This window comes from Pseudogymnoascus destructans (assembly GCF_001641265.1).
Source record: "Pseudogymnoascus destructans isolate 20631-21 unplaced genomic scaffold scaffold_1, whole genome shotgun sequence".
Taxonomy (NCBI): domain Eukaryota; kingdom Fungi; phylum Ascomycota; class Leotiomycetes; order Thelebolales; family Thelebolaceae; genus Pseudogymnoascus; species Pseudogymnoascus destructans.
Window position 1 is genome coordinate 1,147,546 of NW_020167520.1, and position 14,314 is coordinate 1,161,859.

General features: G+C 55.3%; 3 protein-coding genes across 3 annotated transcripts; 1 reads left to right on the plus strand and 2 right to left on the minus strand.

The window, feature by feature from the left end:
* The first annotated feature begins 17 nt into the window (after positions 1–17).
* Positions 18–2,565, plus strand: VC83_00292 (uncharacterized protein). Its single transcript, XM_024463987.1, has 3 exons — positions 18–756; positions 805–2,268; positions 2,331–2,565. The coding sequence occupies exons 1-3, from the start codon at positions 220–222 to the stop codon at positions 2,373–2,375; spliced, it is 2,046 nt and encodes a 681-aa protein (XP_024328603.1). The 5' UTR covers positions 18–219; the 3' UTR covers positions 2,376–2,565.
* VC83_00293 (uncharacterized protein) lies at positions 2,566–8,249 on the minus strand. Its single transcript, XM_024463988.1, has 3 exons — positions 7,977–8,249; positions 4,539–7,904; positions 2,566–4,470 (listed from the first exon to the last, which is right to left on the minus strand). Exons 2-3 carry the CDS (start codon positions 7,800–7,802, stop codon positions 2,794–2,796), a joined length of 4,941 nt encoding a protein of 1,646 aa, XP_024328604.1. The 5' UTR covers positions 7,803–7,904; positions 7,977–8,249; the 3' UTR covers positions 2,566–2,793.
* Positions 8,250–9,816: 1,567 nt separating this feature from the next.
* BNI4 (bud neck involved protein) lies at positions 9,817–13,573 on the minus strand. Its single transcript, XM_024463989.1, has 4 exons — positions 12,850–13,573; positions 11,595–12,698; positions 10,111–11,475; positions 9,817–10,056 (listed from the first exon to the last, which is right to left on the minus strand). The coding sequence occupies exons 2-4, from the start codon at positions 12,564–12,566 to the stop codon at positions 10,009–10,011; spliced, it is 2,385 nt and encodes a 794-aa protein (XP_024328597.1). The 5' UTR covers positions 12,567–12,698; positions 12,850–13,573; the 3' UTR covers positions 9,817–10,008.
* Between the last annotated feature and the right edge of the window lie 741 nt (positions 13,574–14,314).

The window sequence follows — 14,314 nt, forward strand, 5'->3', positions numbered from 1 at the left end:
ATAGTATTCATTTTTGCGCCATGTTTAAAAGTTATTTTCGCTGATCAAGGGCCTTGCCACTATGGAACATCGGCCTGGTACCTGCCTGACGTCACGGCTTGAAGTCGGTACTCCACTCCCGATGACAGCACTTCCATCGAGAATTCTACCACGGCGCATTCATGGAGAGCGGTTGTTTCTTTGTTTAGGCCAGCCCATGGCCATCATCTTTTCGCGGTGATGAGGCATATTCTTTCGTTCAGCCGACTGTGTCTCCGGAAAGGCCTGTCACAAATTCGACCCTCAATCGCCTGGCAAGCCCGCACCGCGAACCGCTTTGCGGCAGCAAGAGCCCAATTCCGTCGGCCGCCGAACAATGGGGGCAAACTGCTGCTGGCCTCGGTGGCGGCCTTGACGCCCGCGTTTTTTGTTCAACTCTCCGAGCAGCATAACGATGGCACCGACAATACTGGGGAGGAACGGATGTTGGAGGCTTCGCGGGAGGAGATAGAGAAGAAGCTGTCTGACGACGACGAGGGACTTTTCCGGATATTCAAAGGCATAATTATTTTTCTCGACCTGAATATATGGGAGCCGCTGTGCACTGGGTTCAGATTCCTGCACTTGGTTATCATATTCGTCCCCGTGATCGCTGCCGTGCCTTTGATTTGGATTGGACGGAGACAGGCTGGGCAAGACCACGAGAGGTCTGGAACGCTATTATGGTATCGATTCCTCGTCAACTCGATGGAGCGCGCCGGTCCAGCTTTTATTAAGGTACTATCTCTATCCGTCCTTCCTCCAGGCTATGCTAACAATTGGCAGCTAGGCCAATGGGCCGCATCCCGATCCGACATATTCCCAACCCAGATGTGCGAGATGATGTCCCAACTACACTCCAACGCACCCGCACACTCTTTACACGACACAAAGCGCATCATTCGGCGCGCTTTCGACCACCGCCCGTTTGAAGATATCTTTGAGGAGTTCGAGGAACAGCCCCTCGGTGTCGGCGCAATCGCACAAGTCTACAAAGCAAAGCTAAAGCCCGACCTCGCCGTGCCAGGCGACCCAGATCTCGCTGATCACATCGAGTTCCGCAAGACCGTGCGCCATAATGTGGACACCCTGATCAAGAATACCCCGCAGCGCGTGCCGTCCAACTACGTCGCGATCAAGGTGCTACATCCAGGCGTCGAGCGTCTCGTGCGTCGCGACCTGTGGATTATGGGATTCTTCGCCAGCGTACTCAATGCGATCCCTACGATCGAGTGGCTCTCTCTACCCGACGAAGTATCGCAGTTCGCGTCCATGATGCGCCTCCAACTGGATCTGCGCATCGAAGCAACCAATCTCCTCCTATTCCGTCGCCACTTCGCCGACCGCACCACCGCGTGGTTCCCGTACCCTCACACGGCCTTCACAACTCGCCAGGTCCTCGTCGAAGAGTTCGCCCAGGGTATCCCCCTCGCGGACTTTATGGAGAACGGCGGCGGTGTCTTCCAAGAGGCCATCGCGAACGAAGGCCTCGACGCCTTCCTGCGCATGCTCCTCATCGACAACTTCGTGCACGCCGATCTGCACCCCGGCAACATCATGGTGCGCTTCTACCAGTCCTCGAAACCTCACCTCCCCTTCTCAGGCAACCCCCCCGACCCCGCCACCGCCACGGACGTCACAGAGACAGTCCTAGAGCGCCTCCGCCCCTACCGTAAACGCCGTGACAAGGCTGGCTGGGAGGACGAGCTCGCGCGCATCGACGCCGCCGGTTTCCGGCCACAGTTGATCTTCATCGACACAGGCCTAGTGACGGAACTCAACGCCACGAACAGGCGCAACTTCCTCGACCTCTTCAAGGCGGTCGCCGAGTTCGACGGTTACCGCGCTGGGCACCTCATGTGCTCGCGCTCGCGGCAGCCCGAGGCCGTCTTAGACCAGGAAGTCTTCGCGCTGAAGATGCAGCACCTCGTGCTATCTGTGAAATCGCGCACGCTGGCGCTGGGGAGCATGCGTATCGGAGATATCCTGCATGAGGTTCTCCAGATGGTACGCGCGCATCACGTGCGCATGGAGGGGGACTTTATAAATGTCGTCCTCAGCATCCTGCTCTTGGAGGGCAGCGGTAGACAACTCAACCCGGATATCGATTTGTTGTCTAGTGCGTTGCCGATCTTGAGACAGCTTGGGGCGCAGAGTGGTGGTGGGATGCTCAGACAGGGGGATTTCAGTATGTTGAAGGTCTGGGCTGGATTGGAGGCGAGGAAGTTCATGCAAGCCAGTGTTGAGGATGTGAGTTTTCTTCCCTTTTCTGTGTGGGTTTGATAGGGTGAGTGGTTGCTAATATTCGACAGGTTGAGCGTGCGGTGAAATATGACCAGCTCTCACCAAATGTATGAGTGGCTACATTATGGATATTTAATTGGTAGGTAGGAATAACCGCGCGATGCCGACAATACGGCAGGGGCTATGTATATAGGCGTTTTGGTATAGGAATTGGCGAGAGGAAGGATGATAAGAGGAATAGTAATGTGAATACTCCACTATATATAGACGAGATAGACAGGCAAATATACCAATGAGCGACGTACGAACAACAGGCACCCACCCCGTAATCTTCACAACACATAATTACGCAGAAGAGCTGTCTTTACGATGCCATCTATCAATTTACGACAACCCCCTTTCCGAATCTGGTGATATACAGAAAAAACAAAACACGATTCTATCCACATACCCAGCGCCAACGCCACCATAACCCACACCTAATTACCCTACCTCCATCACCCCACCACCACTAAGACAAGAAGACAAACTTTACACCCTCCCCTCCACCTCCCCCACCACCTCTCCAAACACATTCGCGACCTCCACCCCAACACGGCTGCGATTCCACTCCCCCCTCCCCTTCCACAGACACTCCATCATCTCCCGATACGCCATCTCCAGATCCTCGACGCCCCATCCGTCTGTCCTGCTGACAAACATCTCGAGCAGCTGGGCTAGGTACACCTCGTCGATGATAACCTCCTTCTGGCTACTCGCCGCCACGCTGACTACTTGACTTGGTTCCCCAGCCGTGCTAGCTAGATCCTGGTCCGAACCCGCGTGAATGCTCGGGTAAGCGGGTGTAGGCGCGCTAGCACCACCAGGCTGCGATGGCGTGGATGTGGAGTGCGATACCGACGCCGACGAGGCGGTGGGTGGGCGTCCGTGAACTTGGCTGTGCACCCAGTCCTGGCTCTGCGTATCAGGGAGCTGGCTATCCCCCTCACCATGGCCATGGAGATGCGAGCTGTACTGCTGGCTCCCACCATGGCCGTTCGTGAGCTGCGTGCTCTTGTCACCAGAGGACTGTTCCGTTTTGCGGCCCGAAGTGGTGGTGGAGGCGTCGTTGAAGAGGGCGGTAGGCGAGACGTCGTGGGGGAGGGATTGGAATGCTGAGCGTTGGCTGAATTGGCTTCCTTGCGTGTTCAGTGCCGAGGGCATGGAGGTGCGAGAGCGGAAGAGTGAGCCACCGGTTGTAGCGGGTGGTGGGGGCATGTTTTGCGAGTCGATCTGGGATGCCTCGTCTGTGCCGCCCATTGCTACGTCGTCGCCGCCGCTGTGGCGTGTGCTTGGGAGCGATGAGCCATTGCTGAGACGCTGCTCGCTTGATAGGGAAGAGTGCGTAGCCGTCCCGTTCGAGAGGGAGGTCGGCGTGCTGAACAACCCTGGGGCGCGGGACTTCGGCGTTGGCATCCCGAGGACGATGGGCTCCTCTCTAGATCCTTCGGCGGGGATATCCGAGCCGACGAGGATGGCCTCCTCCTCAGCGCGCTTGCGATACTTCTCTGCCTTCTCCTTGACGCGCTGGAGCTGTCGCTGGTACACGTTCTCACAGTCCGCGACGACAGGGTTGGCCTCGATGAGCGCGAGATCAACCTCGACGTTCGCGAGCAGCTCCTTCCCTCTGAGAGCACGCTCCTGGTCGCCGGTGTTCTTCATATCCTTCGCCAGCCTACGGATATCGGCCACAAAGTCCTTGGGGCGCGCGTAGAACCCGTTCGACAATCTCTCCTCAATCGTCGTCGTCTCGAGGTTATAGAAGAACTTCCCTGTCGCGCTGTCCCTCAGGCCAGATACGCCATCCTTATCCGTATCCAGCTCGTACGGGCGGAATTGCACAACGTCCGGACGCACGTAGTTGGGGTCTTGCTCATCGTAGAGGTACTGGATGACGGACTGCGGGACGGCAGGGTTGCGGAACTTGCGGTACTTCTTCTGGATCTGGTCCATGATGGGCTGGATCATCACCTTGAGTGTATTGAGGGTCTGACGGTCGCGCTGCTTGAGGGCCTTCGTCTCCTCCTTTGTAGGGATGCGGGGAGGTGGCGGAGGCGCGATAGCGAGTGTATCAAGCTTGCGGAGCTTGCGGTTCACGGGGTCGGGGAAATCAGTTGGTTGTTTCTTGATATACTCGATGATATTCTTGAAGAAGTCTTCGCGATTGCGCTGTATACTGTTAGCAAACCTGACCCCAAGAAAACCATTCTCCCCAAGAAATAGGACGATAAACTTACCCTCGACGGCCTCGCGATCAAAAAGCGGTTCTTCTTCGTGAACCCAAACAAATCCCGAATCATCTCCGGACTCGCCTGATCAGGCTCCGCATCGCATATCCCAAGCACCAGCACCGGATCCGTGGGCGGGATTCCCCTCAGTAGCCCAAGGAAAGTGGTGATCGCCGAGTCGCTGAGGGTGTGATACCACGTATCCACGCCAGGCAAAAAGATCACACTCGGCTTATGCCTCTTCACCTCCGCAAACAGCTGCACGATGGCCGTCTCCGCCGACCTCGCTGAATCGCTATAGATAGTCGGCAGATCGAAACTCTGGACGTGCAGCCCCTCAAAGTGGTTAAGCAGCGCAGACCCAAGGTACCCCTGCCCCATCCCAGGGCCTCCACCGATCAGCAGCCTTGGACGGAAAACGCGCGCCTTCTCAAAGTCCTGCGCCAGCGTCTCTCGGCCAAAACCCGAGTCCGCGTCCTCGTACTGCTCGTATAGCGCCTCCTGAAGGGCCGTCGTCTTCTTCTTAATCGGAATAAGCCCATCCAACAGCACCTCAATAGACTTCAGCTGGTCGCGCAGGAGCGGCTCTACAGCCTTGGGCAAGGGCGCTGCGCCAGATGACGTCGCACGCTCCGAGGAGGGCACCATCTTCTTGATCGACAGCATGAAGTCCTTGGCCGTGATCTTGATCTTATCCGGGTCAACGATCAACTTATCATTCGACGAGTAGATCTGCGGGTACGTGCGCTGAATCGCATTCAGCGCCGCCTCCGTGCACAGCGCGCGCAGATCAGCACCTCCATACCCCTTCGTGACGTGCGAGAGGCTGTCCTTGAACTTATCATCCACGCCCCAGTCGCGGGTGTGGATGTCGATAATGGAGCGTCTGCCCTCAATATCCGGTAGGGGGAAGTAGAACTCGCGATCGAAACGACCCGGCCTTCGCAGAGCGGGATCGATGTTATCAGGTCTGTTCGTCGCACCAATCACAATAACTTGTCCACGGCCATCCATACCGTCCATAAGCGCGAGCAGGGTGGACACGATGGAAGCGTGGATCTGCTCCTGCTTGCTTGAACGCACAGGCGCCAGACCATCAATCTCATCGAAGAAGATGATACTAGGCTGCGTCTTCCGCGCCTCCTCGAACAGCAACCTAAGCTGGCGTTCCGCCTCTCCGACCCACTTACTCAGCGCATCAGCACCCTTGCGCATGTAAAAGGTGATCTTGCGACCCCCTGACCCAACACTCGCCGCCAATGCTCGAGCAAGAAGCGTCTTTCCCGTACCGGGTGGACCGTGGAACAGTACACCTCGAGGAGGGGTGACGTGGAACTTAAGGAACAACTCCGGGTACAGCAGCGGCATCTGCACCATCTCCTTCAGCTGGTCGATGTGACCCGCCAACCCGCCGACCTTGCTGAAATCCACATTCTGGTCCACACCTAGTGGATCCGCATCAGCAAGCGCCTTCTGGCTCTTGATCTTGCCGAGATTGTTTGGCGTCCCCCCAACAGCCGCCATGGGTTCGGTAGGATTCGCTTGTCCGAGACCAGGGAGCAGACCAGCAGGCATGCCGGTCGTAGGCGTCATACCAACATTACCCGCCACGCCGGTCGGCCGCGCCAAATTCTCATCGTCACTACTATCCGAGTCGGCTCCTCCCGCAGCGCCCGTACCCCACGGTCCAGGGCCCGTAACAGGCGTCGGGCCGCCACCACCACCAAATGGTCCATACGTCGTATGCAGCGTGCGCTCCCACTTCGCCTGACTCCCCGCATTACGCTTAGTCCTCCCCGACGCAACTGGCGCCGCATCCTCGAGGTCCTCGTCTGCAGCATAGATCTGGTCCATAGGTTTGATAGTGTAGTCGACGCGTTTGCGCTCGCGGCGGCCCATAGACTCGTACAGGATCTCCGGGTCACGACGCGGTCTTGGCCGACGCCGACCATTCGCCTTCAACTCCGCCGCCTCCTCAAGAAGCTCATCGGCATCAAGGGCCTCGGAGTCGCCGTCGGAGTCGTCGCGTCTGCGCGAGCGTGAGCTCTTCGATTTACCGTGGGCGCCACGGCCGCGGCGTGGGGTAGAATCAGTGTCATTGTCACTTCCCTTGCGTTTGCGGGGCGAGACGTCGGAGGCAGAAATATCTTCTTCCGATTCTTCGTTGGGCTCGAAGTCGCTGGTTTGTTCGAGGCCGGCCTTTTGGGGTTGTGTGCGCTTCCGAAGACGTCTGCCTCCGGGTGGTGTACTGGGTTCGCCCTCGACGGTCTCCTTAACGGTCTGCCCGATGTTCGTGAGTGTCTGGGATACGCTCGTCCGGTTAACACGCGTACGTGAGACCGGTAATTCATCGTCTTCATCGTCGTCCTCCTCATCGTTAGCCCCATCACCAGCAGCAGCAGCAGTTGTAAGTTCCGCGACGAGATCTCCCGTGCCTTCGTCCTTCTCAGAAAATGCCTGCGTATCATCCTTCGTAGCATGACTATCACCAATCTCAATATCCCCCTTCGTCTCCTCATCAACCTCGATCGCCTCCCCATCTCCACCCCACCCCTCCTCCTCCTCAGGAAGGGTAGACTCATGCGAGGCCTCCAAAATCGTCTCCCCTGCCGGCATCTTGAGTCCCTTCCCGCCCCTCATCGGCCTCAACGCCTTCGAATTCTCCGGCGTAGGCGACGACCCCTGCACCACAGCATGTCTCCCCGAATTCGACAGCGCCACAAGCCCCTCATCCACCTCCTCAGTATGCGCCCTCGTATTCCTCCTCGGCCGATTCGCCGCCGTCGTCGGCTCCGCGCTCGCGCGAACGCTTCCCGCGCGAGTCGTCCGCTTCGAGCTGGGCACGGGAGTCTTGACTTTGAGTGTGATCACCATCTTCTTCGGGCTTCTGGTATTTGGCCGGGATATGTCTTCGTCGTCATCATTGTTATCAGTAGCCGCATCCTCTGCATCGCTCTCGCTCTCCTCATACTTGACGCTCTTCTTCACAGCTCCTCGCAGCGGCCTCCCCGTCTCCGTCCGCTCCGGCTCCTCCGCCTCCTCATCGAAGCTCTGGTCGAGCAGACTGTCATCTGTCAAGTCATCGTCATCGTCATCGACGTCCGAGCCGCGGTATTTCGCGCGCTTCTTCTTCTTCGCGCTCGCGCCGCCCTTGGACTTGGAGCGGCCGACGGACTTGCGGCTTGTGCGGCGCTCGGGGCCGGACTCGTAGTCGTCGTCGTTGGAGTCGGATTTGTTGGGGTCGAAGTGTTCGAGTTTGCGCTTGACGGGCATCGTGGCGGTGGGTGATACTGTGGTGTGGTGTGGCGGAGAATAGAGTGTGTCAGACTTGGTTCGATGGATGGAGTTCAGCTGTGCTGCATCGCAGGAGCGACTCTGATGGGAGCAAGTAGTTAGCACAGTGTATCTCCGTATCAAGATCAATGACGGCAACGAAAGTAAACCCACATGTTTCGTTCGTAGTCTCCAACCTTCGTGGCGCGTACCTCTCTCTCCGTTTGTCCCCTCTCAATCCTCCCCAACCGCGATTCCAAACCCGAAACCGCGTATGCGCCGAATCGCCAATGTCCCCCCTAGCTCACTAGCATCCAACGCGCCTCGAGAATAATATCAACACAAACTGACGCAAAAAAACCTCACAAGAAAATCAAAATCCGGGCTCCTATTCCTTGGACAATTGGACGCTTGGTAATTCGATGGTCGCTCTTCTGGCTATTCCCCCATCCCTCAGTCGCGTTTGTCGCTTGGGCCTTTCTCGCTTAAGGCACCAAGGCAGGAATTTTGAAAGGGGGGTGGCGCTAGTGATTCGCTAGTGGCGATTTGAGGCGGAGAGTTTTTGCGCGAAGGTGTCTGGGACGATTGAAGGACGAGGATGCGATGGAGATGGTTCTCATCCAAATTCCTCCCCATAGCTTCATATAATCTCGGAATTCCTCCAATTTTCGCCGGGAGGCATGCGACGGGTATTAGGCTCTGAATTTTGGGCACTTTCGCCGCGGTGAAGGGGGATATTTACACCATACAGGACTCTCTAGTTCTATTTATTCCTTTGTCCGTCTCTCCCATATGCCATCCCCAGGTTCAATCGACCTAGTGCGGCTCGAAAGCTTAAATCGTCGTGCATGGCGCGTTGGTTCCTGACCGCGTCAACGGCCTCATGTCACGTGGTAATATGCACCCTTTCATACATCAGATTAACCCCCTGATCCCTAATCGTGCCGCCTAAAGGTCTAGAGAGAGGGACCGAGTTAGCTGAGGATTAATACTAACTATTTGTGCTGATAGAGCTTATTTCTCTTGTTCCATCTGTTAGTAGCTGGCTTACTTATTGTAGCCGTGAGTGATTGAATGCCTTTAGTTAAAATATAGTTGCTGTAATCGCTGTTATGTGGAGGTCCTCTTTAGACTTGCTACGCAGTTCATACACACAAATCACGTGATATAACCCCATTTCAGCAATGCTCAAAAAATGTGCAATCCGGATGCTTAAGATTCCTAGCTCCGGCACTTCTCTCTAAAATCTCTCTGTGCCATCCGCCACGATCTGACTGTTGTTTAAATGCTCAAATCAACCCGCATTCATTAGCCACATATTATTCTCCACCCGTCTTCACCTCACAAACCATCCATTCAACCCCCCCCAAAATGACTGCATGTGCCCTTCCACTCCCCGCCTTCCCATCGTCATCCTCGTCCCCCATCTCGCTCCCAAGCTGCCCAATCAAGCAAGCAACGAGAGTCGAGAAAGCTAATCCTGAAAAACAACGAAACAACGGAACCCGCAGGACTGGGGAAAACGGATACTCAGCAAGACAGGTAAAAAACAAAAAATCAACGACGCTCAGAATGTTGGATGATCAGACACGGTTCCCGGCGCACACGGGATGAGTTTGTTGGTGACTAAAAAAACGCGAACTGTGAAAGTAGGTGGTGGTTGTGTGGAGATGCGAGTGAGTTGGTGTTATGCTGGTGTGTCGAACGTAATGCCGCACAAAGAGCTGAGGAGAGATGAGAAAGTCATCATGTCGCTGTATCGAGTTTTCCGCGAGGACGAAAATGAAATCAAGTATAGCCAGTTTCCTCCCAACCAACACGTATTTCTTTCGATCGAAAAAAGCGACCAATTTCAAATCTCCCCCTATTTCATGATCTTTCTCGCTAGCCGGCCACCAAATAGAAAAACAGGCGAACGCAAAACGAACCATAATGAGAAAACAAAGTGTGGAGGAGGTAGGAAAGTCACCCAAATGCACGCAAGAAAAAAAAAAAAAAAAAAAAAAAAAAAAAAATCGCTCAAAAGGTGCTGTTTCTCTCTGTGCGCCCATTACACCCCGCAAATGCCATGGAAATAAAAACAACGTTCGATAACGAAAGATGGACGCCTGACCTGAGAAAAGAAAAAAAGCGCGGGGACGTTAAAACGTTGCCGGCTTTGGTAGAGCAGAGAACACCGCCAATTTTTGTGTAGTCGTGATGATCGTTAGAAAAAGTGCGTATATATTTTAGACGTCTCGTGGACTTCCATTTCCTGGAGTTAAAGTTAGTAAAGCATTCAATGGAAGTGGAGGTGTTGGGTTCTTACCATCTTGAACGTATTGAGCTCCTCCTTGATCTGCTGTGCGAGCATCGGCGTAAGACGATTGCATGTGGCAATCTCTCCACGGCGATCATACTCTGTGCTTGCCCACGTATCATGATAGTTCGCTGCGTTCTTCCATGAGATATTGCGTTTCGCAGCAGGAGTTGCAGGCGAGCTCTTGGACACGGTGCCCGTGAAGCGTAGCGCGGACATGAAGTAGTCCTCGCCGTTGAGTGTAATTGACTCGGTGCGGCGGTGTCCGTGAACATCTGAGTTCGGGGTGCTGGGCGCGGAAGATGGTGGCGAGTCGTCGACGCTGGGGATCTGTGGGAGTCCAAAGCTCGGTGTCTTGTGGTCGACTGGAAGGATGATAGGGGATGAGCTTGTGGAGTCGGTACCGGAGCGCTTGAGGATGCCCTTCTTGACTGCGGCAAGGACCTCCGCACGCTCTTTGTCACATCCTCGGATGCTGCGTCTGTGTGCGGAGTCGGATCCGATGGAGACGTTGTCGGTGCTTCCAGAGGCTCTGCCGAGATTGATTGGGGCCTCGAGAGAGTTGGTGTCTGGTTCTTGGCGACTAGTGACGCCGCTTTGGTCCCAAACAGAGATATTGCCGTTGGATTGTGGACGCTCGGCTTCGACGTTCACCATGGACACCTCTGCCGTGCTTACTTGTGGCACCGCGGAGTCCGCAGCTGGGACACCAATCACCGACTTTGGCCTGAAGAGACCGACAAGCGAGCGTGTGGATTTCTTCATTCCCTTGCCCATCTTTCGAATCATTATCGAAGCGGAAGAAGCGGTGGACGAGATGGACAGATTGTCGGTCGATCCCGAGAAGAAGTTGCCCTGACCAGAGTATATGCCTGACCCGAGGCCACCCTCCTCTTGCTTCCGGGCAATTCTTGCCTGCTCAGCCTCTTGGTCATCTTGGTATGTCTGAAGACGTGCGGCGTCTTCAGTGTGGTTCGGGTTCGTCTCTGCCGAGGCTTTTCCCAGTTCGGCGGCGCTGCCAAACGAGAAAGCTCGTCTTAATCGCGATGGCTTCTTCCCTCCCTTCACATTAAGCGCAGCCAACTGCTTCGTAGCAGGGCTTTGCGGTCGCGATACATTTGTCTTCTCCGGTGTATTGAGAGCAGCAGTGACTGCGGAGGCAAATGTATCCTTGGTGACCGCCGACTCGGTACTCATCGTCGGCTTAGAGAGCGGGGAGGGGTTCGCTGTGCGCTTTGTGGCATCGGATGAGGAACCACGGGCAGGAATATTCACGACCTGAGGTTGGTCATGTTTCAATGACCCAGATCCTGCGACGGTTGACGAGGCGGGGTTTATTCCCACGGTTATCACGCTTGAACCTCGCTTCGGTCCCTGCCAACATATATGTTAGCGTATATACACTAGCAGGGGCAGCCCCATCACGATTGGTGGGGATAAATCTAGTCGCTCATGTATGGAAGAAGAGGCCTGCCATATATGGGTAAACTTACGGGTGCTCTTGGCTCTGAATAACGAGTCGTTGGGATCGCCTCATATTGCTGTGTCCTCCCAGGCGAAGATGACGGCCGAATGGTTGGGTAACTTGGCTTCTGGTATGGATCGTTCCGAAGTTGACCTTGTTGCCCAAAATTTTCCAGTTTTTGCGCCTCGTTGTTGAATCCCTCAACTATGTGGATGCTGCGGCGGCGTGAGCGGTCTTCTTTCGCGTGTCTCCGGAGATACATGTCGTCTATAGCACCACGGGATCCGTTGAGTAGCGTATTTCCGGAACTGAAATTCGGCGCTAATATCTGGGGTGCTTGGCCTTGTTGGTGAACTGGTGCTGCATTTGAGTTGGCTAGCAATGATGCACCTAAGGGTGGTTGAGAAGGCAGAGTGGGCAGTGTATCGGCACCACGATGGGCAGGGCGGCGGTAGCGGTCGGGTGCGGCCTTTGTGGGAGTTGATGGGCCGGTGCTAGTAGGGCTGAACGGAGGCGTGGATGTAATAACTGTAGGCAGAGGACGAGTGAGAGTAGTTTCCCATGCTTGAGTAGCCACTGCTCCACCACTGTTATAAGTTCCATCACTTGCCGAAGAACCCGAGAGGTTGGACGACGACGAGGATGTCGTTGTAGACACAGAGGCGGGCGCCGGGTATCGCGAAGGACGAGCACCTGTAGGGACAGTCGGGGTAGAGGCGGTCCTGTATTGTTGCCTGGGGTTGGTCAAAGCTGGCGTGCTAGTAAAAGCATACGGAGCTATTGGTGCCGTCGAGGTATGTCCACGATATGTATTCGATCCAGCAGTGCCTCCTCCTAAGTTGTGGTAGCTATTGCGGTGGACGTTCGCAGAGCCTTGGCCATATTGGTGGACGTGACTCTGAGCAGTGCTCTGGAGGATGCCAGAAGCCGAAGCCGGGCGAGATTGCAGCATAATGGCAGGAGCTGACTGTTGGGGAAACGATTGAACCATGGCAGCCATATTGAGATCGGTATACTAGGGGTGTGTGCTGGCCAGTGAAGGCTTTCAGCTTGATGTTTGTGGTCTATTGGGGTCGCATTCGTGTACGGGGGATATGCTGGAGTATCGAAAGAGAAGGCAAGAATAGCAAGCCTGGATCGGAGATTGTCAGTAAGGTTGTGCTGTATAGGTCTGTGGCACGATGACGAATAAAACAGCGTTCAATGTGGTACAGTGCACCTCGGGGACAGCTTCTGGAACGAAAACGCGTCAACGGGGAGATAAGGGACATGAGCGAACGAACCTTCTGGTCAAATGATGCCACGCCAAAGATATTATAACGAAGTAGGCTATCAGAAGCACAGTGAATGTATAGTAGTGAGTGTTGGGAAGATTTGCCGGAGAGATTCCTGCTCGTTTCCAGGCAGAACACACTGTTACCGTGAGTCTTCTCTTCGGGGGGGGGAGTGCCTCCTCCGATGCTTGCCGAGCACGATGATCGAGCAACAGGTTCAATGGAATCCAGTCGAGGCCTTCAAGAGAAGGAAATGATTGACCTCGATGCCTTTTCGAGATGAAGGCTGTTACGGAGGGTCGAGATCGATAGAGAATTCGGAAGAGGAACCGGGGTAGAAGAGGGCGAAACGAGGGAGTTGGTGGAATGGTGAGGGACAGAAACGGGTACAATCCGGTAAATAAAACAGGGGTGGGGGAGGAGGGGGATAAAAGAGTGAGAGGTTATAGTAGAGAATAGAATTAGGGCAGCACGAAGGGGATATTTGGGGGGGGGGAAGGGGAAGGGGAAAGAGGGTAGAGAAGGGGATGAGGTCGAGAGGAGGATAGATAGGTTGGAGAGAGAAAGCTGTCGACGACGACGATGAGGGTGAGGATGAAAGAATTGAGGAGAGAGGCACACCAAAGTAGAAAGTCCAAACAAACACGCACAGCGGCGTATTTTACCAACGACGACACCCAGCGGCCAGCGACCACCCAGCGGCCAGCGACCACCCAGCGGCCAGCGACCACCCAGCGGCCAGCGATCACCCAGCGGCCAGCGACCACCCAGCGGCCAGCGACCACCCAGCGGCGACCACCCAGCGGCGACCACCCACCACCATCACCCACCACCCACCACCAACCACCACCCACACAGATATATAAGTACCTTTCGTATGAAGTACAGGCACTAAACTACTCTACTGTACGGAGTACACGAGCAGAAGGAGCAGGAGAGAAAGTAACAGGTTTGGATGTCTGGCCGTACTCTTAGGCAGGGGTTTAGTGCAAGTTACAGAGTGGTACTCGAGTACATGCGGCTACGTACTGTCGCCGCCCCCCTGACTTCCCACCAGCTGTACCGAGTATGTACCGAGTATGTACCAAGTACATACTCCGTACATACAACTCCGTACATACAACTCCGTACATACCAAACTATCGGCCCACACCGTCGCCATCCTGGGCCGTTCATTCGTTGCTTTCGGCATGGGCTCCGTAACAAAAATCCCCACATTCCGAGGCTACGACGGTGGCTTGTCTTCTCCTCCTATGGCCGTATGGCGGGCCCTCATAGGAGTAATAGAGTATACGGCTGGCGGATACGGCGATGCTATATATGGCCATGGACGGAAATTTAGAACGGGGGGATGGGTGGAAGAACTGAGACCAATTGATCATCAGCCACTCCTGCTGCTGATCTCAGGGGTTCGCGACGTTCGCGATGTTCGCGACGGTTCGGCAGCGGCGGCGGTGATGATGCGCAGCGCGGC